The sequence below is a fragment of the Hyla sarda genome, chromosome 1, assembly GCF_029499605.1.
Source record: "Hyla sarda isolate aHylSar1 chromosome 1, aHylSar1.hap1, whole genome shotgun sequence".
Lineage (NCBI taxonomy): Eukaryota > Metazoa > Chordata > Amphibia > Anura > Hylidae > Hyla > Hyla sarda.
The window spans coordinates 526,481,692-526,503,946 of NC_079189.1; the positions used below are offsets into that span (position 1 = coordinate 526,481,692).

General features: G+C 42.8%; 1 protein-coding gene across 1 annotated transcript in view; it reads left to right on the forward strand.

The window, feature by feature from the left end:
* The window catches only part of ACOT12 (acyl-CoA thioesterase 12), a 51,528-nt gene that overhangs the window by 22,016 nt on the left and 7,257 nt on the right, over nt 1–22,255 (forward strand). The window contains exons 6-13 of the mRNA XM_056539259.1: nt 65–221; nt 978–1,097; nt 3,225–3,375; nt 4,460–4,515; nt 7,432–7,495; nt 13,168–13,251; nt 17,505–17,638; nt 18,525–18,653. Coding sequence (XP_056395234.1) covers nt 65–221; nt 978–1,097; nt 3,225–3,375; nt 4,460–4,515; nt 7,432–7,495; nt 13,168–13,251; nt 17,505–17,638; nt 18,525–18,653 — 895 coding nt within the window. The remainder of the gene's footprint in view (nt 1–64; nt 222–977; nt 1,098–3,224; nt 3,376–4,459; nt 4,516–7,431; nt 7,496–13,167; nt 13,252–17,504; nt 17,639–18,524; nt 18,654–22,255) is intronic.

The following is a 22,255-nucleotide window of genomic DNA, read 5'->3' on the forward strand; positions in this document are numbered from 1 at the left end:
ACTAAATCTATTTGCCTTATATTAAATTATACTTTTTATTTATACTTAATCTTTTTATTTCCAGATGCAGATTGGGAAAATGACAATAACAAGGTCTCTACAGACTGCACTCGTGTAGAAAGTATAGAACTGGTTCTCCCACCCCATGCAAACCATCAGGGAAACACCTTTGGAGGGCAAATCATGGCCTGGATGGAAACGGTAGCAAACATCTCTGCCAGGTGAATTGCTGCAAAATTTTGGCAAAGATTCGATTAGACTAAAGCTAGATAAGCGTACAACATTTTTTGGTCAAGCGGTTAAGTAATATATGTAATGTTAGAAGTTCTTTTGTGGTAGTATTTTTTTACATTTTTTTTGTTTTAACTTAAAGGGGTACTCCGGTGAAAACCTTTTTTCTTTTAAATCAACTGGTGCCAGAAAGTTAAACACATTTGTAAATTACTTCTATTAAAAAATCTTAATCCTTCTAGTACTTATAAGCTGCTGAATGCTACAGACGAAATTCCTTTCTTTTTGGAACACTGATGACATCACGACCACAGAGCTCTCTGCTGACATCTCTGTCCATTTTAGCAACTGTGCATAGCAGATGTATGCTAAGGGCAGCATGGTGGCTCAGTGGTTAGCACTGCTGCAGTGCTGGGGCCTTGGGTTCAAATCCCACTAAGGACAACAATAAATAGAGTTATTATTATAATGACGTCAGCAAAGAGCACTCTGCTCGTGATGTCATCAGAGAGAATTCCAAAAAGAGAAGAATTTCCTCTGTAGTATTCAGCAGCTAATAAGTACAGGAAGGATTAAGATTTTTTAATAGAAGTAATTTACAAATCTTTTTAACTTTCTGGCACCAGTTGATTTAAAAGAAAAAAGGTTTTCACCGGAGTACCCCTTTAAAGGTCCAGCAGAATTTGCAATAAAATGTACAGCTCTAAGCATGCACTTGTATATATATTTTTTCCCCTCCTCCACAGCCGTCTTTGTCGTACACATGCAATTCTGAAGTCTGTGGACATGTTCAAGTTCAGAGGTCCATCCACTGTAGGAGACAGACTGGTGTTTCGGGCGATTGTGAATAACACTTTTCAAAAAAGGTGATGCTACCACTTTAATGCTTCAGATCAGAAATGCTCTAGAGGCACTTGTAGCTCCTATTTACTCAACCTCATGCAAAACCGTATTTTGTGAGAGCCCAGAGTTTCTTGCACTGTTCTGTTAACTTAATATTTATTTTGGTTAACTATGGTGACATAATAGAAAGTTTTACCCTTTTCTTATACTATCTTATAGATCAGTGGTCTTCAACCTGCAGACCTCCAGATGTTGCAAAACTACAACTCCCAGCATGCCCGGACCGCCTGTAGCCGACCAGAGTCAAACGGTGACTCCGGTCGGCTCAGTTTTGACCCGTACGCGGTTTTGGACCGGACCTAATACCGTAGTATACTACGGTTTGAGGTCCGGTCAGGAAACCGCATACAGGTCAAAACTGAGCCGACCGGAGTCACCGTTTGACTCCGGTCGGCTACGGGCGGCTCATTAAAGTAAATGGACTTACGGGCTGATCCGGCTGGGGTACGGGAGCGCCTGGTTTTCCCCTCCCCCAGCCGGATCCGGCACCCGTATGTAGTAAACGAGATGTGAATGCAGCCTTAGTGCGGTTACGCCAAAAGATGCGACAAAATGAAATGTTGCATATCATAAATTTCTGACCACAGCATGATATCAGGTAAAATTGCAACTTTGTATGGTTTTTTAATGTCTTCTAAAGAAAAAGCCGCAATGAAGTCTCTAAATCATCTGAGACAAACCGTGTGACAAATTTACACCACAAAACAAAGGTAAAACCAATGATTAATTCCCCCCCACTGTGCAGTCATCCACCTTCTACGCACATGGCATACTGAATAATTCTTGGTCCCCAGAGAAATCATTTAAAGGGGTACTCCGCTGGAAAAATTATTTTTTACTGGTGCCAGAAAGTTAGACTTGTAAATTACTTCTGGTACTTATCAGCTGCTGTATGATCCACATGAAGTTCTTTTCTTTTTGAATTTCTTTTTAGTCTGACCACAGTGCTCTCTGCTGCCACCTCTGTCCATGTCAGGAACTGTCCAGAATAGGAGCAAATCCCAATAGCAAACCTATCCACTCTGGACAGTTCCTGACATGGACAGAGGTGTCAGACAGAAAAGAACTACACAACTTCTTGTGGTGCATTCAGCAGCTGATAAATACTGGAAGGATTAAGATTTTTAAATAGAAAGTTAAACAGTTTTGTAAATTATTTCTGACAACTTTAAAGGGGTACTCCGGTGGAAAACAATTTTCTTCAAAGCAACTGGTGCCAGAAAGCTAAACAGATCTGTAAATTACTTCTATAAAAAAAAAATAATAATCTTAATCCTGCCTAACTGTCCAGAGCATGAGAGGTTTGCTATGGGGATTTGCTCCTACTCTGGACAGTTCCTGACACAGACAGAGGTGTCAGCAGAGAGCACTGTGGTCAGACTGGAAAGAACTCTACTTCCTGTGTAGTATACAGCAGATAAGTAATTTACAAATCTGTATACTTTCTAGCACCAGTTGATTTGAGAGAATTTTTTACCACCAGAAGAGTACCCCTTAAGTATACAACAGAGTAATTGGCTTTCTATGAAAATTGTGTATAGAACTGCAAATATAAAATACTTGTAACTGCATTCAGTATAGTTTCAGTTGTTAGGTTTTTCATGACCTGATCCATGGCTTGTGCTTGCTGTTACAGCTTACCCTTATTTACTAGATGCACCGTCCATGGAGTTTCACTGTTGCTGAAAAATTATTATTACATTTTTCAGCTAATTTAATTCACTGTTAGAGTATATTTTTGGAAGTAGTTTTGTTACGTATTTGGTTATACTTGGGGGTCAAGTCCTGGAAAAAAAAATGTGGGCGCTCACCCAAGATTTCTTCTAAAGGACTGCTCCTGCTAATGGGAATGGTGTTCCTGCTTTGGAAAGTGCAGGAACTCAGTTCCCATGCTTTCCTGCAATACTTGAGCCCTGGTTATTCTGCAATCAAAAGTACTTGTCTCTTCACATTCCAGCATTACAATGACTGCAATAAACTAAAATTCTGCCGTACCATGGGATGCAGATACCTTCTGATATTAATGCATATGGTCACTGGTGTGTAATAGTAGTATACACCGTTGACATTGGTTATTTGCTTACTTACAGTGTGGAGGTTGGTGTCCGTGTGGAAGCCTATAACTGTGAGGAATGGACTGAAGGCAAGCCGCGCCATATTAATAGTGCTTTCCTGATTTACCAAGCCCTTGATGCCAATAAAGAGTATATATTGTTCCCCAGAGTCAAAGCCTCTACTAAGGTATAAAGTAATGTACTATATACTTACATTAAGGTTTATAACTGAAAATGACATACGCAGTTGTATATAATCCTCCCAGGCCTTATTCATATGGCTGTATCAGAGGTTACTGTACCTCTACATTAGTGGTCTCAAAATGTGGCCCTCCAGAAGATGCGAAACTTCAACTCCCAGCATGCTAGAAGTTGACTTTTTGCTGCATCTGGAGGGCCACAGTTTGAGACCACTGTTCTACATACTAATCCATATGCCACCATAGACCCGTCTGCCACATGAGTGATGCCCAACATTGTATCAGGCAGAACTTGAGCACTAGTAGATTCTAAAACAAAGGAATCTTTAACTTTCTTGCACCAGTACCCCTTTGAGATTTGTAAGTTACTTATATTTAAAAATCTTAATCCTTCAATTACTTATCAGCTGCTGTATGTTCCAGAGAAAGTTGTGTAGTTCTTTCTGTCTGACCACAGTGCTCTCTGCTGACACCTCATTCCATGTCAGGAACTGTCAAGAGTAGGAGCAAATCCCCATAGCAAACCTCTCCTGCTCTGGACAGTTCCTGACAGGGACAGAGGTGTCAGAAGAGAGCACTGTGGTCAGACTGGAAAGAAATTTAAAAAGAAAACAACTTCCTCTGTATTATACAGCAGCGAAGTACTGGAAGGATTAAGATTTTTTATTAGAAGTAATTGGATTAATCTTTGTACCTTTTGAAGCAATGTTCTGCCAAGGTTGATAACATGTCTGCAGTGATATCCTAACTCTGCATTAACACTTATTATAAAAAAAAAAAGGGTGAAAACAATCCTTTCTTAGGATGGGTTCTTGTGTCATATTTGCTGCGGACATTTCTGCTCTGAAAATCTGTTCCATTTATTTAAAAGGAATATCTGAGATAAATAGGGCAGTTGCATAAATTTCTTTAACTGATCTGCCTTGTGTGAATTCATCCCACACACGTGTGTGTGTATATGTGTGTGTGATTATATATCACATACATATACATACAGTGGTCCTTCAAGTTACAATATCACCTTACACTTATAATTAACACGAATTTACACCCACATTTACTTTACCTCAGGACAGTATCCGAAGGTTTCGTGGAGCCATTGCACGAAGGAAAATACGCGTAGCAAGGTACTGTATACCAAAAAACTACTTGCTTTAGAGACCCTTTTTTTTTTTTTCTATCTAAGCTATTGCCCCACATAGGTTGTTTGGGCGAAAAAAACTAAATTGAATCCAGCAGATAGAAGTAAAATCTGTGCTTTATATTTCCCACTAGCTGAGTACCCGGCATTGCCCGGTTTTTCCTTCCTAATCCTTGTTGGGAAGGAAAACAAACAGAGGAAGCTTTTGACTTCATATCCCGTCCTCATATATTGTCATATCCCGTAGATGGATGAACATATGTTGTCAATAGAACACAGGTTTGGCCTTAGATTTAAAGGAAGTTTATGGGAATAAATTGTACCTGTTATTAATTAAGGTTGTTGTCTAGCCTAATATACTTAATACATATGTAACTTTGTGTTAAATTAACCCCTAAAAGTTTGGTCACCAAGGGACCTCCTTCTAGTCCTGCCTGCGGTCTTGCTTGCAGATTGTCTCCTGCAGCAGCCTGGCAGAGACAAGTCAGGAAATACAGGTGGGACCTCAGATCATTACAGTTTAGTGTATAAAGCTGAATATTTCAGCTGCCTTTCCCTTAGCTAAACTGTAGTCATGCCTTCAGTGCATTGTGCTGAATATTTCTGCTCCCTTTGGAAGCTGCTGGACAGGGCTGACACACTGCAGAGTTCAGTGCTGAGAGCTGAGGGGTGTGTGCGTTCTTGGTCAATCATAGCCCATCTTACACTGAAGGATGAAGTTCTCCCCAGCAGGGCTTCAGATGATGTAACACATGCTGGGGAACACCACTTTCCAGTCTGTGGAGCTCATGAAGACTGAGCAGATTATACAGAACAATATCAAGGTAGAAAACTATAAAAAAAAAAAAAAAAAAAAAAAAAATAAATAAAATAAAGGCTGGTCGTGGGTCATCTTGACAAGGGAGTGAACTGGGAGGATTAAACAATTTAGCAAGCCCATGACAGGTACTCTATAAAGCTTATTTATCATGTTAATGGAAAAGTGTGAATGTTTCTGATCTCTCTTCCAATTCATTGACCAAGCAGCCTTTGAAATTCCTTCAAAATGGAACACAAACTATATTCGAAAATTACACATCTTTTCTAATGGACGATGGTTATTTATTTTTTTTGGTGGGGGGGGGGATATTAAAGAAAATGGCCCCTATAACCCCCACCAATAGGGGTCTCCATACCTACTGGGACAGTAACCAGTCCTGCAGCAGCTTGTACAGATTTTTTATTTTAGTTTTTTTGTGGGATATGACAGTTATGCTTTAAAGTAAAGAGGGTCTCACACCCTAGATTCCCTGCAACGACCATTCTGATACTTGCTGTGTCCAAGCATATCTTCCCTTCCTGGGCTCTTTGGGTTGTACCGCAACAGACAGGAAAAGCCCCCTCAACCAATTACTGGCCACAGTGACTCTCTAAGGCATTTCCTTGTGCAAGTCCCAATATGTGTTTTATTTTTTTTATTTTTTTTTGTAGGATTTAATGAAGCATCCACTAACCATGTCATACTGTATTTTAAACATATTGTACTGTTAAATTGCACTATGTTACCAGGTAATGGCAGATGGTAAAATTTTCTGGAAAACCCATTGGCTTACTTTAAAACTCAGTCTGCTCTCTGCTGTCACCTCTGGTGGAACAGAACAGCATTGCTGTAATTAACCTAGTCTCTGGTATTCACCAAAATACGTCAGAACTTTTAAGTATATAGGGAGCTAATTATGACACCTATTTAAGTCCAGCTTTCCTTGATTCAAGGCAAAGGCTATACTGCTTCAGGGCTTGTGGATTTACAGACTGGAGTCAGATCGTAGTTTAAGGCTTACTAGGGCCACTAGGCAGAGAACTACAGTATGCTGTGTGCAGTCTTTACCCTGATCTAGGGGACTTTTCTTCTGAAATGTTTTAATGACTGAGGGGAGAATCACTGAGCAAGGGCCCCTAAGCAAATCTAACCCTTCCCAAATTTAGCAAGCCCCCAGGGGACATGGACTATACAAATCAGTTCAGACTGAACACCCTTAACAAATCATGTAGAGAATCTAGAGGACACTTGAAGTTCATACTCAACCTAGCCACCTGTGACATGTCTTTCCCTGCCCTTGAATGATTGACTAAAAGTACCAGCACACCCTTTACTACCTCACTAACATTTTAAGTGCCCTCTCTGTATCACTGTGCTTGTGTCAAGAAGGAACCGGGAAATGGTGATAGGGACCGGATAATATCAAAACAGCAGTCTTTTAAAAAAAATTCAACAAGACAACCCCTTAAAGGGGTACTCCGCCCCTAGACATCTTATCCCCTATCCAAAGTATAGGGGATAAGATGTCAGATCGCCAGGGTCCCGCTGCTGGGGACCCCGGGGATCGCTGCTGCAGCACCCCGCTATCATTACTGCGCAGAGAGAGATCGCAACACAGGGGCCGGAGCATAGTTACGTCACGGCTCCGCCCCTCGTGATGTCATGGCCCGCCTCGTCAATACAAGTCTATGGGAGGGGGCGTGGCGGTCGTCACCTCCCCTGCCATAGACTTGCATTAAGGGGACGGGCCGTGATGTCATGAGGGGCGGAGCCATGACGTCACGCTGCTCCGGCCCCTGTATCACCCGTCATTACGCACAGAGCGAACTCGCTCTGTGCAGTAATGATGGCGGGGTGCCGCAGCGGTGATCCCTGGGGTCCCAAGCAGCGGGACCGCGGCGATCTCACATCTTATCCCCTATCCTTTGGATAAGGGACAAGATGCCAGGGGCAGAGTACCCCTTTAAGTTTTAAAATGCACCCCCCCACCTTAGAAATGTTGACTCTACAAAAAAAAAATTTGAAACAAATGCAAATATAACGTTTTTTTCCCTTCTATAAAAACTCTTCTGCTTTTTTTTTTTTTTTTTTTGTTCCTTAAAGAAAATACATCCTGACCAACAAGCCAGAAAAACCTATCTCCATTCCTTGGGACAAATGCAACCAGGTAGGTTTCCATGGCTTTGTGGTGTGGTTTTTGTCCAGGCATGCTGGGAGTTGTAGTTGTGCAATGGCTAGAGGTACTTGGTTGAGAAAAACGCTGATCTTTATTCTTCGTCCACCATGACAGCCACCAGAGAGATGTTCCCCTTGGACCTAATAGGAACAGGAACAGAGTTTAAAAGCCCCTCCCCTCCCACACCTCCTCATTGTTTTCCTGTTCCTATTAGATCCAGGACAGAGGTCTGGGGTCTGGTGGACTCTGGGAATATATATATTTTTTTTAGAAGTTCCCCCCCCCCCCCCCCCTGGGTGAGTTGCGATCCCCTTCTTGGGCTCCCTAATCCTTATCCCCCTTTGGTCAGAGAAGTGATCTTCTCTGCCTCCGTGTAGTGTGGGGTACTGCGCACCAGTGGAGCTATATGTCCCCATGGTAGGATACTTTAAATGTATCCACCGCCTGTGTGCTCCGTGCTCGTGCGGGCTGCTCATACCTCTGGTGCTGGAGGAGCTCCATGCGGGCTGTCTGCTGCTAATCTGGCGGGGCCTGCTGTCGGCTCCCAGTCTCTGGTTTTCCCCCGGCCGGTGGTTCCTGCTGTGTGCAGCTCTGATTGTGGTCTGGGGGAAGCTGGGCGCATGTGTTGGCGTCCGGAAGTTCCAGGCTGTGCGAAGGTGCCACAGGGGCGAAAGTGACATCAGAGGGCGCCAAAATTTGAATTCCTGTTTGTATATATAGAGGTAGGAAATACAGTGGGTTTCTTAGTCTAGGATTATGCTGTGGCCACCATGGACTCACAGGCTTCCAAGGTGAATCCTATGGAGCAGCTTCTTTCTCCAGCTACTATGAGTATTTTCCTGCATAGTTTTTGCCACAAATACTTCTCCTCTTGTTTAGCTTCTTATATGCGGGTCCTTTTTTTCTTTAGGGAGATAAGGAACCTTTCGCAAAAATCCAAAATGAAAGTTTGAAAATGTGTAGTGTGTTCCGCTAAATTACCTGTTGAATATAAAAAACAGCTTTACAAGCTTTGTATATCTAAAGTGGTACAAGAGGAGAAACCTTATATTTCTGAAGATATGCAATCACTTATTCACCAAGAAATAAAAGTATTTTTGGCGGGCTTTAATTTAAATCCTACTTCAAGCAGTCATCTGTGAATGTTCCTCCTGCTGTTACTATATTTCTGGCTTTTGCTAGTTCGGATCCCTCCACAAATGTTGCTTCGTTGCTACTGGTACTTGCCTACTAATACTTCTCAAATCACCCCTGGATTTAGGTCTATGATTTTAAATCAAGGAGTATTGTTGAACCCGTGTGCTGCCTAGTATCCCTAGAGGGGGTGAAGTTCTCGAAGGTCTGGGGATTTTCAGCCACCATCTAAAAAACCTAAACTGGTGGTAGATTCTGACTCAACAGGAGCTATCATCTAGATCTGACAGCGGGCACTGAAGAAGGCAAAATATCTCCAAGGCCCTCTAAACCGGAAAATACTGAAAAAAAAGTATATTTTCTGAACTGATAGAGATTCTACTTAAAGCAGTTAGGGATGTTATGGGTTTACATGAGGAACATCCTATGACTACACAGGATGAAATGTTTGGTGGATTGAGGCCCAGGAAAATTGTTTTTCCTGTACATGAAAACATTAAAAACATTATTGTTGATAAATGGCAGTAGCCGGAGAAAAGATTTTATATCTAAAGAATTTAAAACCTGGTTTCAGTTTGATAAGGAGGTGGAACTCTGGTCTGAGATTCCTAAAGTAGGCGTACAGGTTGCAAAAGTAGTAATGAAAATGTCTCTCCCGTTTGAAGATTCTTCCCAATTAATAGATCCTATGGATCGTAAAATGGATGGGCTCTTGTGCAAAACTTGGGAAGCCACATCTGCAGTTCTAAATCCTAATATTGCAGCCACAAGTATGGCTAGAGCCTTGTATGTGTGGCCCTCTCAATTAGAGGATCACATTGAAAATTAGACGCCAAGAGAAGATCTTTTGTCATCTGTTCCCATGTTAAAACTTGCAGCGGGTTTTCTTGCAGATGCTTTAGTGGAAACGGTCAGGTTGGCAGCCAAATCTGCCACTCTTTCCAATTCTTCAAGAAGGGCCTTATGGCTAAAGAACTGGAAAGGTGATAATACTTAAAAATTTAAATTGTATTCCCTGTGTAGGTAAGGTGATGTTTGGTCAAGTACTGGATGACATTCTGGAAAGTTGTCCCCACAAGTTTTCCAATTGTAGAGGTAAGATAAATTTGGAAGATGGAGCTATCCCAAGGGGGAGGGGGTGGTTAAAGGAAAATAATGTATCCTTAACCCTTCCCAGCCCCCCAAAAACAATGACGGGAGGCCGGTAGGAGGGAAACTAAAGTTTTTTTTTTCTTTACCAGTGGAGGGAAATTACTACGAATTCCTGGAGCCTGAATTTAATAAACTCTGGATACAGGATAGCATTTTCTGCTCTCCCTCCTCCAAGATTTCTAGTCTCAAAAACGGCTTTTCTTCAGAACAGGCTGTTAGAAGGTGTTAACAATTTGCTGCAGTTAGGAGCCATTTCTCAGGTTCCATACTAAGGCCAGGGTCACTATTCCCTGTTCCTAGTCCCCATACCAAATGGCTTTCCGTACTAAAATAAACTAAGTTTCTAAACAAGTTTATTGTGTACAAAAAATGTAAAATGGAATCTCTAAAAACGGCAATCCCAATGATTTCATCAGGGGCTCTTATGATAACGTTAGATTAGAAGGACGCATACTTCCATTTGCTTATTCATGTGAACTTCCAGAAGTATCTCAGATTTGCAGTTTGTCACAATGGGGAGATTCTTCACTTCCAATTTGTAGCCCTTCCATTCGGGATTGCATCAGCCTCCAGGTTGTTCACAAAATTGATGGTAGAAGTAATTGCCTTTAAGACTAAAAGATATTGTTATAATTCCCTATCTGGACGATCTCCTGATTTCGGCAAGTTCTCCAGATCTCTTAAAAAATCAACATTAAGTAATTTGCTGTTTACAAAATCTAGGATGGATCAGAACTATAGAAAAATAAGACCTGATACTCTACAATCTCCAGAACCATTCCCAGAAACTTCTTTCTGTGGTTAAGTCAACAACCCTTCTGAAAGAAAAGTTTCCCTTCAGGAAAAAATGTCAAAATTCCAGAAAAAAGGACTGTCAGTAAGGGAAGCTATGCCAGTGTTGAGAGAAATGACTTCCACTATTCCAGCTGTCCAATGGGGACAATTCAATTTGAGAATGCTGCAAGCACAAACTCTAGCGGTTTGGGACAACCCAATTTTCATTGGAAGAGCTTTCAATTGTCTCCCAGGGTGTCAAGGTCTTTAAACTGGTGGCTCAGGGATGCAAACTTGAAGGGAGTTTTTTTGGTACCCAGATTAGAAAATAAGGCACCAGCACCTGGGGTTGGGGAGCCAACGGTTTCCTCAAATTACAAGGAGTTGAGAGCAATATGGGAATCACAGGCTGCCAAGTATCTGAGTACACTTTAATGTCTCGATTTATCAAACATTTCTATAGCAGTAGCATTCATCAGACATCAAGGAGGCACAAAACAGAGCTCTGCAAGCGATCTCCTCAAGAATTTTTCTGGTCAGAAAGGAATGTAGCCTCTCACTGCAGCTCATCTAAAGGGCTCCTGCAGTTTGGTGGATTTTCTAAGTCAGAGGACAGTGGACACAGGAGAGTGGTCTCTCAACCCTCTGGTCTTTCAGTCTCTAATAAACAAGTGGGGATCTCCTTTCATAGATCTATTTGCATCCTGGAAGAATGCGAAAGTGGGCAAGTGCTTCTCCCTGGATCCAAGGGACAATCTGGAGGCAGTGGATGCGTTGGCCCAAACTTGGAACTTTTCCCTCGCCTATGCATTTCCTCCAATCCCCTTGTCTAAAAGGGGGCCAGTTCTGCCTTCTGAAGAGCCTAGCAATAGACAACCCTCTTCCTTTAATGGACAATCTTTCTTCAGGGTACAGTGTCGTCAGGGCATTCAAAATCTACAGCTTACTGCCTGGATTCTAAGTCCCTTTTAAAACAAAGGGATTTATCTGATAAGGTTGTTGCTACTCGTCTAAAAAAAAACTGGAAAAATCTATGAAGATCTGGAGGAATTTTGTAGAATGGGTCGCTCCTAAAGAATTGAATCTATCCAAACCTGATATCCCCTGTATTCTTGACTTACAGGAAGGGTTTGAAAAAGGCCTTTCGGTAAGTACCCTTAAAGTCTAGGTGGCAGTTTTGGGTGCAGTGTTTGATCAGCAAATCCCAGATCGTCGATGGATCAAATGTTTCTTTAGAGCTTTAGCCAGAATCAAACCTAATTTCAACCCGAACAACCTCCTGGAATCTTATCTTATTTTGGTTCTTTCAGGCCTGACAGTTTCTCCCTTTGAAATTTGGATCAAATATCTTATATTCTTGACACTCAAAACTGCTTTCCTAATTGCAATTACGACTGCCCATAGAATTGGAGAAATTCAGGCTCGATCTATAAGAGAACCTTATGACTGTCTCAGATGACAGAGTAACTCTGAGGTTGGACCCTGCCTTCTTGCCAAAAGTTGTTTCTAATTTCCACAGATCTCAAGAGATTGTACTTCCATCTTTTTGTGATAACTTTTTCACACACTAGATGTTAGATGTCTTCTAAGCTATTTAGAAGTAACTAACCCTGGGAGACAAGATAACTTACTATGTCAGTTTCAGGGGCCTAACAAAGGCAAGAAAGCCTCTAAAAGTTCAATCGCTAAGTGGTTCAAAACAGTCATCTTGGAAGTTTACACATCCAAAGGGGAACCAGTCCCAAAAGGGTTGAAGGCTCATTCTACTAGAGCCATGTCTGCTTCATGGGCTGAAAAGTCTGCTGCATCTATTGACCAAATCTGCACAGCTGCCACCTGGTCTAGTTCCCATACCTTTATCAAACATTATAGGCTTGACCTATCAGCTAGGCCCTTTCTTTTGGTAGGAAAGTGTTGTATGCTATTGTCCTGCCCTAATTAGTATTTCTCTGGTGGCTGTTATGTTGGATGAAGAATAAAGTCAGAATTATGACGTACCGATTAGGGATCGACCAATATCGTTTTTTTATGGCCGATACAATAATCGGTGGAGGTTAGGGCCGATAGCTGATAACTTATACCGATACTCCGCGGGGGGGTGGGCATTATCGGCTTATCAGCATGGTAATTGCCGATACCGATAATGCCCAAAATCGTGATTATCGGCCATACCGATAATCTGTCTATCCCTAGTACCGATAATTCGTTTTTTTTGAGTCATGACAGCCCTTTTATACCCCCTTATTATGATTATGATTATTGGTTTTGTGTTTAATTATTCATCTTATTCTGTCCCTAAAGGGTAATTTGTAAAACACAAAGGAGGTGTGGTAGGGGATGGGCTTTTAAACTCTGTTCCTATTAGGTCCAAGGAGACCATCTCTGGCTGTCATGGTGGACTCCAGAAAAAACAAACAAAAATAATTATCGATAAGTCAGATTTCTGACTATTTAAATTGTGCCCCTAACATCCACATTGCAAAAACATGAGTAAAACATGGTTATGGCCAAAAACTGGATCTTCTTGCCCCTACATCTTTATAGCATACCTAGTAGATTGAGTATATTGGCTGATTGTTTTCTATTCTCTTGTGCTACTTTAGGCCTATCTCAGTTACAATAATGTTGCTACACTGACTGTCCTGGCCTCCAGTGATGGATGGGAATTGACCAGCACAAAGAAAAATGTAAGTTTACATTGTCACTTATTGGTTTGTCCTTCCTCTGTAAATGACCTGAAAAATGTTAGCAAATCTTGAGCAAACAATTTAAAGGGGTATTCTGGAAAAATACATCTTATCCCCTATCCAAAGGATAGGGAGTAAGATGTCTGATCGTAGGGGGCCCACTACTGGGATCCCTGCGATCTCTGTGCAGCACCCGCATTTTATGCAGAGCTGCGTCTCCAGTCTAAGAAAACTTTCTTTCCGGGACTGGAGACGTGACGCCATGCCCTCTCCATTCATGTCTATGGGAGGGGACATGACAACCAATGAATGGGGGATGGGGAGGTGGCACATCTCCAGTCCCGGAAAGAAATAGCTTTCCTTTGGATAGGGGATAAGATGGATTTGGCTCGAATACCCCTTTAAAACTAAGGGTGAGTTCAGACACTGCCGATTCACAATGTGAATGTGGTTTTTAAAACTACATTAACGAAAAATTTACATGGATTAAAAGAGCACCAAAACTGTCATGTATTGCCTTCTCAGATCCTACACAACACATAGCACAGTGTTTCCTGGAATGTTCCTTTATGGCTTTTATCATTTTATATTCAGTATCATACAAGTTGGTGGTTCACCATCTTGTCAAAATCTTTAAGGCTGATTACAAAAATCATGTTCTCACATAAGACTCAAATGTGCATTATATATTGTCATTTCAAAGTTCAACAGTGCCCTCTAGTGTTCATAGGATTGCTCAACCAACACTTTTTAAATCCTATATCCTCCAATATTTGAACCCTGTCTTGTGCCCAGAAATCGCCTAAAACTGTAGGAACTCTACTGCCTCTTTACAGCCTTTGTTTAGGTGCAGTCATATTTCTTTGCAGTGGCCATTCTCAGAATTGTAGACTAAGTTTGGCCTATAACAGGAAGAAAACTAATTTGTAGTAAATGAAGATGTATTTGCTAGGCATGCTTGGTGTGCTTGGTCTTCAACAGGGCTTAAGGAGTGTTTAGTTATAGCAAATTGACTTGGGAGAAGATAAATCATTGCTTTTTTTTTTTTTTTTTTTTTTTTTTTTTTTTTTAACTTTGGAAGCACAAAATGTTGCACATGCACCTAAACACTTTTATTTTATATTTTTGTGACCCTTTGTGAGTATGCATATAGTGTGGTAGCTCAGTACAGGACTTGCACTCCTGTACCCTTGCTGTCCTGTCAGGTGGACTCTATTGCAGTGTCTCCTGAGTCCTCCTTTAATCCATGTAGTGTAAATGGTTAATTATACCTGGTGTTATGTATTATGTCTAATACTGTTATGTGCCTTTAAATACTGTTGCAATGTGTGTACCAGTGATCACGAGACATATAGGGTAACCTATGGGACCCCTCCAGTCTCCCCCATATAAACCCTGGGAGGAGCTAGCTAGTTAGTTTAGTGCTGAGTGTCTGGTGTCCTGAGGAGGCCCAAGGCCTGCCTCGCTTCCACTAATCCAGTGCCCCACAGGTGAACGTCAAAACCTGGTAAGCTACATATGGGTGAAGTCAGTCTATTCAAGTCAGTAAAGATCAGTCTGTACCAAGTCGGCGTGGGCCTGCGGAAAATTGTCCAGATCCACTAGAAGTCCCAGCGATCCCTAGAGTCTCTGAAGTCACTGGTCGCCTCCATGGGCCTAACGGAGCTGTCAAGACTTACACCTGTTTACCTCAGTAAAGGTGCCATTGTTCCATAACTTGGCATCTGAGTCATTATTTGCCCCCGCGCCTAGCCCACGATCCAGCGGCATACCTTCGGGTGGTGCAGAGGTTAAACCAGGCCCTGGCATCACAAATACAAGGGGTTACTGCCATCTGCTCCTAGGGTAATAACATCTGCCCTCATCGCACCCTCACCACAGTAGCAAACAGTCTTACCTAAACAACTTTCAGTTTCCACTTTGAGGTGTGAATGTCGCATGTAGGCATAAAGTTGCAAACCTCTCCAAAATGTTGCAAGTCAAAGCCAGGTAAGCCTGGCTTACAAAAATCCCTTTGGAGGGAACTTTTCAAGTCTCACAAAGTCGCACAACTTTTTAAGCAGAAAAGTTGCAGAGAAAAGGAGGAAACAAAGTGGTGTCCTGAAGTGACTTATTGTTTTTGCTCGTGTGCCAAATTTATCAACCCTCTTTGATAGTATATATGTCTCACATAAGCAAAATCTAAGCAAAAAATTACTTTAAACCTTACTTTCTAAAGACAACAATGATAAATGTCCTCCATGGTTTATACAGGTGGTTAATGATTGATTTTTAATGTGAGTGTTCAAGCCGGACCGCTCTAAAAAGTAAAATGACGCTACTTATTTCCCAGTTGCAATGCAGTCTTTAGCATTCCCCATTGAAGACTATGGAAGCTGTAAAACTAAATGATTGAACAAATCATCATATCTACAGCACAGTGTGAATGTGTCCTTAAAGGGGCATTCCAATTTGTTATTTTTATGTAAAAATGTGGTGAGGTTGGAGGGAAAATTATTAAATTAGCCAATTTGCCTTCCTTGTTTGTGCTGGGACCGCTATTCTCCCAGAGCAAGTTCCATCACACAGGTGTTGAGGTGTTCCGCTTCAGCCATTGATTGACTGAGTGGGTAATGCATGCGCCAACCCGAAACACAAGAAGCGCTGTGCAAGGAAACCAGCTTCAAGGGAACAGCAGGAGCAAAGAAGGTTTTTAGTTTTCATCAAACCTGAGCACATTTTTACATAAAAGAATACCCCTTGAATTTTTCATCACTTTTTGCTCCAGTACCTTATCTTTTGGAATGGACCAGATGGGCTAGCTTTCACCTCCATGTACAGGAGTAGGCCTTAGCTATCTATAAAAATGTTGCCAACCCACAAGTAATCCTTCCTTAACCCCATAAGGACGCAGCCCTTTTTCGCAATTCTGACCACCGTCGCTTTACGAATTAATAACGCGAAAACGCTTTTACCAAATATTCTGATTCTGAGAGTTTTTTCGTGACCTATTCTACTTTATTTTGGTGGTAAATTTTCGGCGTTATTTGCATCCTTTTTTGGTGAAAAATCCCAAAATGTCTTAAATTTTGCATTTTTCTAACTTTGAAGCTCTCTACTTGTAAGGGAAATGGATATACCAAATAAATTTTATTTTTATATACAATATGTCCACTTTATGTTGGCATCATAAAATGGACATATTTTTACTTTTTGAAAAAATTAGAGGGCTTCAAAGTAGAGCAGCAATTTTCAAAAAATTTATGAAAATTGCTAAATCTGAAGGGACAGATGTTACAGAACTACAACTCCCAGCATGCCTGGGCAGTCCAGGCATGCTGAGAGTTGTAGTTTGGCAACATCTGGAGGGCTACAGTTTGGGCACCACTGTAACAGTGGTCACCAAACTGTGACCCTCCAGATGTTGCAAAACTACAACTCCCAGTATGCCCAGACAGCCTTCCTAGTGGTTGCCACAGTAAAGATCACATTACTTTCACTTTCATTTCTCCCCCCCCCTCCCCCACTGTCGATTCCCTACCTGAGCCGTTATCTCCGCTGGATGTCTGCGATGATCGCCGAGCCCCACGCATCTGGTCCTCAGGTAAAGGCCTCCATCTTCTCTCCATCTTCTCTCCCCCCCCCCCCCCCCGTTCTGCCCGACATCCAGGGGTGGGCAGAACGGGGGGTTTCCATGGCAACCCCCTGTCCTGCGCTGCCATTGGTCAGAATTCAGTTCTGACTAATGGCAAGGGATAGGAGGAGATCGCAGCTCTGCGACCTCACTCCTATCCCTTAGGCTGATCGGGGCTGTCACTGACAACTCCGATCATCCCTATTTTCCGGGTGATCGGGTCACCAGAGACCCGATCAGCCCGGAATTGGAGAAAATCGCATGTCTGAATTGATATGCGATTTTCTCAGATCGCCGACATGGGGGGACTCAGGAATGATTTCAGCAGGCATCCCGATCCGAGGACCGGAATTCCCATGGGCGTATCCATATGCCCTCAGTCCTTAAGGACTCGGGATGCAGGGCGTATGCATACGCCCTGCGTCCTGAACAGGTTAGACCACTCTTTTTATGAGCTTACCTCTGCATACCAGGAAAACCCAAAAAGTAATCTAGCCATCACAGATTGACCTTTGTCACAGCCTCTCACTCTTCCAACACACATACTTTAAAAACTACCTGTTCACTCGCTGCCTAATATCTTACCCCATTGTAATATTGTTTACTTCACCTGTGGTCTTGACATTTTTCAATCTTTCAGATCAGGGTATTAACACATGAAGAAAATGACATTTTGACAATAAAAATTGAGATGCAAGTGAAGATTCAAGCCAGCCAAGCTTACCTGTTGCTATCTGACCTTGGGCTGCGACCACGTTGGGATGTGCATTACTTGTAAGTAAAGTTTTGTTATCCGCATGCTTGTAAGAACACAAGATGTAATGAGTGGATAGGTGGTCATATTGTTATCCATATTTCAAAATATTTGCAGGAGATCATAGTATATGTGCAGAACAGTGGGGCCGTTGTCCATAGCAACCAGTCAGATTCAAACTTTCAAAAGCCACTGAGCAGCCAAATTTGGTCTTGGATATAATATGTAAAATGGTGGTAAAAGGTAACACTCCCAGCTCTGACATATATCCATTTGTCTATTTTATGCAACTGAGGCTACAAGTGACTGGTTCATTGCCAAATGTGGGACTCAAAATTGCAGTTAATTGCGCTTTTAAATTCTCCAAATAAACGTGTGGGGGCAATAGGTTAAATGCAGTGGCTAGTAACCTACCTTCAGTCAATTAGGGTGAATGGGTGTGCATTGTACATTTTGGTACACTACATACTTCTGTTGTATCCCGGTGTATACCTCTGATGTACTGCCTGAACATAACTTGACACCAGCCTTAGAAATAAGTAACTGTGAAGACAATCCATGAGAGGACATTGACAAGAACCACAATGAATGCCAATAAACTTTAGAAGTATGTTATCACTGACCATGTGTGTGTGTGTGATTTACTTACTATGCATGCACTTAATCTGATAAAGAAAATAATGAATTTGGTCGGGAGTTATATTTACTAGGTCACTGATAAAATCCATATATGAGGCTCACACATGATTTTGGCTAACATTCTGACCAAAATACGGAGTGGGTCTGGTTACACTATTTGTCTAAAATATTGACTAAAATACTATGCAACCAGCCTTTCGCAAGCATACTTATCAGATTTTATTTTTATATTTTGTGCATATTTTACGAAAGTTTTTCTAATTGTAGAAGCTGCCAGATTGTTGAATCTGCTGGTGATGATGATAAAATATTCTATGTAACCTGCCCACCTGTAAAGCAAAGCAAGACCAGAGATTTGGTGATGCTAATGTCTCGGCGGTATCCCAGTAAGAATGGGTGAGTAAAATGGTTTAATTATGTCAATTAGGAATGTAAAAAATAGAACTACAGTGGTCCCTCAGGTTACAATATTAATTGGTTCCAGGACGACCATTGTATGTTGAGACAATAACTCTATGGAAACCTGGTAATGAAGTCACTAAATTGTCATCCAAAAATAGGAAAAAGTGAGGATTAAAGAAAAATAAGTAGATAACGAATACAGATAAAGCAAGTCCTTACATATAAAAGAGCATCTGGGAGCTGTAAATCACTGTCTATGTAGAGGACAGGAGCATCTTTATGGTTCTTTACAGTACACACAATGTCCTAAAAAAAGTAAAATGGAGCTGCCCTTGGTGTCCAAAGGAGCAGCAAACTGTGGTACAGGTATATAGTACAGAACTTGTAGTACCTCCATGTACTGTAGGAAGCGCTACCAGACAGGCATTCAGTGCATGCACTTCAGTAATACAGGTGTTTTACCAGTGAATGCCCATTCTGATTGGTCAGTGCTTCCAGCCATTGACATGTTTAACAGATCTGGACTGTCCATAGCATTGTATGTATGTGGAGCCTGTTTTCAAGTTACAATGGTTCAGAAAAGACCATAGAAGGCCATTGTATGTTGAAACTATTGTATGCTTACGCCATTGTAAGTTGAGGGATCACTGTACCTGTGTAGCTAGTAAGGACATTAATCCTATGGCGACATCAGAAGTACATGTACGGTATGGCTGCCTGATACTTGGCACACATTGCCATATTTGAATATCCTGTAGTGCAGGAGGTCTATAAAGCGAGTGCAAGATGTGTAAGACTGGCAACAGCATGGGCTGCTGATAGCTGCTATCACTCAGTCGGTCATGCTGCATGTAATAGCCATCGTTTTGACAGCAAACAGCAATAGCATTTAATAACTGGTGTAGGAAAGCAGCTCTCTTGGGGAGAAAACCAGCACTCGGCTTTCCAGTCAGGATATGGTAAAATTTTAAAGCTTTATTTCCACCACCTTAACCTCTTCAGGACGCAGGGCATATGCCCTGCATCCTGAGTCCTTAAGGGCGTTAGGCTTACAGGTACGCCCGTGGGAATTTCGGTCCCTGACGCTAGCTTGTCAGGGACTGGACCAGGATGCCTGCTGAAGTCATTCAGCAGGCATCGTGGCACATCGCCGAGGGGGGGGGGGGGTGTCCAGTGATTTCCCCCCCCCCCGGTAAATACAAACCGGCGATCTGCAGCGGTTCCGGGTCATTAGGGGCGCATGTGACCCTGATGACCCAGATAAGGAGGGTGATCAGGGGGTGGCAGTACTGTACTGGGAGGTGGCAGTATTGCCACCCCCCAGGGCAGCTGTGATTGGCCGGTCGTAGTGACCAGACCAATCACTGCAGTATGGGGAGGGGGGAGGTGGGTGAAGGAGCATGTTGCTCTGTTCTGCTCACAATTTTGTGTGATCTGGGGAGCAGGACGGAGCCCCATACTGCCCCCCCCCTTTCTGTGGCCCCCTTGGCACAGAAGGCAATCAGGGACAATTTGTTAGGTAGGCACAGTTTAAAAGTCCCCAAAAAAATGTTTTCTTTTCAGCGTACAGTCTGTAGGTGTCGGCGGGTCCGTAGCACCTTTTTACTGCGTGAACCCGGCCCTACAGCGTTGCTGCGGTCTGCCCCAGTGTTGTTGTTTTTTTTGGCTAAACATGTAGCCGGGCCCTCTTTGCTATAAAAGAGCGTTCCGCCACCATTAGCTAAAGCTCACCCGCCGCTGATCAGTCCTGTAGGCTTTTTCAGGGATTATAAGCGGCTTTTTATTTATTTTTTGCCACCTATAGGCGGTCCATGCCACCAGCAGCAGGCCTGTGCTGTGTGGATGGACCGTACCTCTGTGTGAGGCCTACCCCACCGCTGTCAGTTATTTTATCACTGATCAGGGTTTTTTCGGGGGTTCAGGCGGGTGTATTTTTTCGGGGTTAAGCTTCATTTTTAGTTTTTTATTTATTTTTTTATTGTGTGGGTCTGTGTACGTGCCACCAGCCACTGTTCTGGGCTGAGTGGCCGGATCCCAACTGACTTCTGTGCCCCATGCTGCCACCAAGCGCTAATCAGTGCGCACACCACTGATTAGATACACTTTTTTTTTTAACTTATTTTTTTGCGCAGGGCTTTTTTTGCGCTAGAAGTCCATATTTTTTTTTTCCTTTTCTTACATTTCCCTTTTTAGTTTTATATTTTGTTAGGGCGGGTTTAGTTAGGGTGGGTTAGGGAGGTAGTCAAGCGCCGCAGCACATACACAGTTTTCCCCACACACATACACACACCCATGACCCTTAGAGTAGGGAAATGGCCCGCAGGGAGTTTTCAGCGGAGGAGGCATATTCCATTCTTGCCTCTGACACTGAAAGTGCCACAGAGGACGAGGAAGACACCACCTTCCTTATTTCCTCGTCCTCATCTAGTTCTGATGATGAGCCAAAAAGGCGGCGGAGACGTCGCCATGCGTGACCGCATACCTTCTCTGCTCCTGACCCTGTGCCCCATGCTAGTATGAGTCCCCTGGCGCTCATACTAATCAAGCTCCCCCCCCAGGCAAGTTTACTGGTGCCTGGTACTGATGAACTTGTCTGGACTCAGCCAGCTGACCACGAGCCCGTGATTCCTGAGTTTGTTAGCGACTCAGGAATCAAGATTGACATTGTTTGGTTCACAGAAAATAACTATTTCAATTCTTTCAGTGAAGACTTTGTGAATCTTCTGGTTGAGCAGACGAATCTGTACGCCCAACAGTTTGTCGCCACAAACCCGGGCTCACTTTTGGCTAGGCTCGGTGGCTGGTTCCCAGTCTATGCAGCCGAAATGAGGACCTTTTTGGGCCTCGTGCTGTATAAAATCAGGCCAGCCATCAATCACTTCGAGGCCATATTTTGGGAGGCCTATGTCCCTAGAAGGGTGGTTGCTATTGATGAGGCTCTCACCAGCTTTAAGGGGAGACTCGGTATCCCTCTCTTCACATCCCTCGCCGCCACATCCACGGTCGCTTGTGGGACAGTCGGGAAGAATCAGAGGCCTTCCGCCCCATCCCCTCCAAATTCCTATCCCCCGGGTTGAGTTCCGTGCTCTTAACCATGAAAACCTGTTGCTGGTCAGGTATAAGGACGAGGGATGTCAATATGCTCACCACAATTCATGGGAACGGCAGAACCCTTGTCCCTGTGCGACACGGGATCTGTCCTCAAGCCCAATTGTATTCTGGATTACAATTGGTATATGGGGGGGAATTGATCTTTCTGATCAAGTCCTCAAGCCATATGCCTTGTGGAAAATGCGGGTATGGTACAAAAAAGTTGCGGTCTACATGGTACAGGTTGCCATGTACAACTTTTTTTTTTTTTTTTTTGTACTGTCCCAATATGCTTGCAACACAGGGACATTCCTGCCGTTCAAAGAGGAAGTTCTAAAGGCCCTAATCTTTGGTGACCGCCAAAGAGCGGGTCAGAGCACCTTTGGAACTGTGGGCCCCAGTCCCAGGCCAAAACTTTACAGGTGAGGTCCCCCACACTAGAAAGGACGATCCCAGAAAAGATGCAGTGTCGCAAGAGGGGGATACAGAAGGACACCACCACTCGC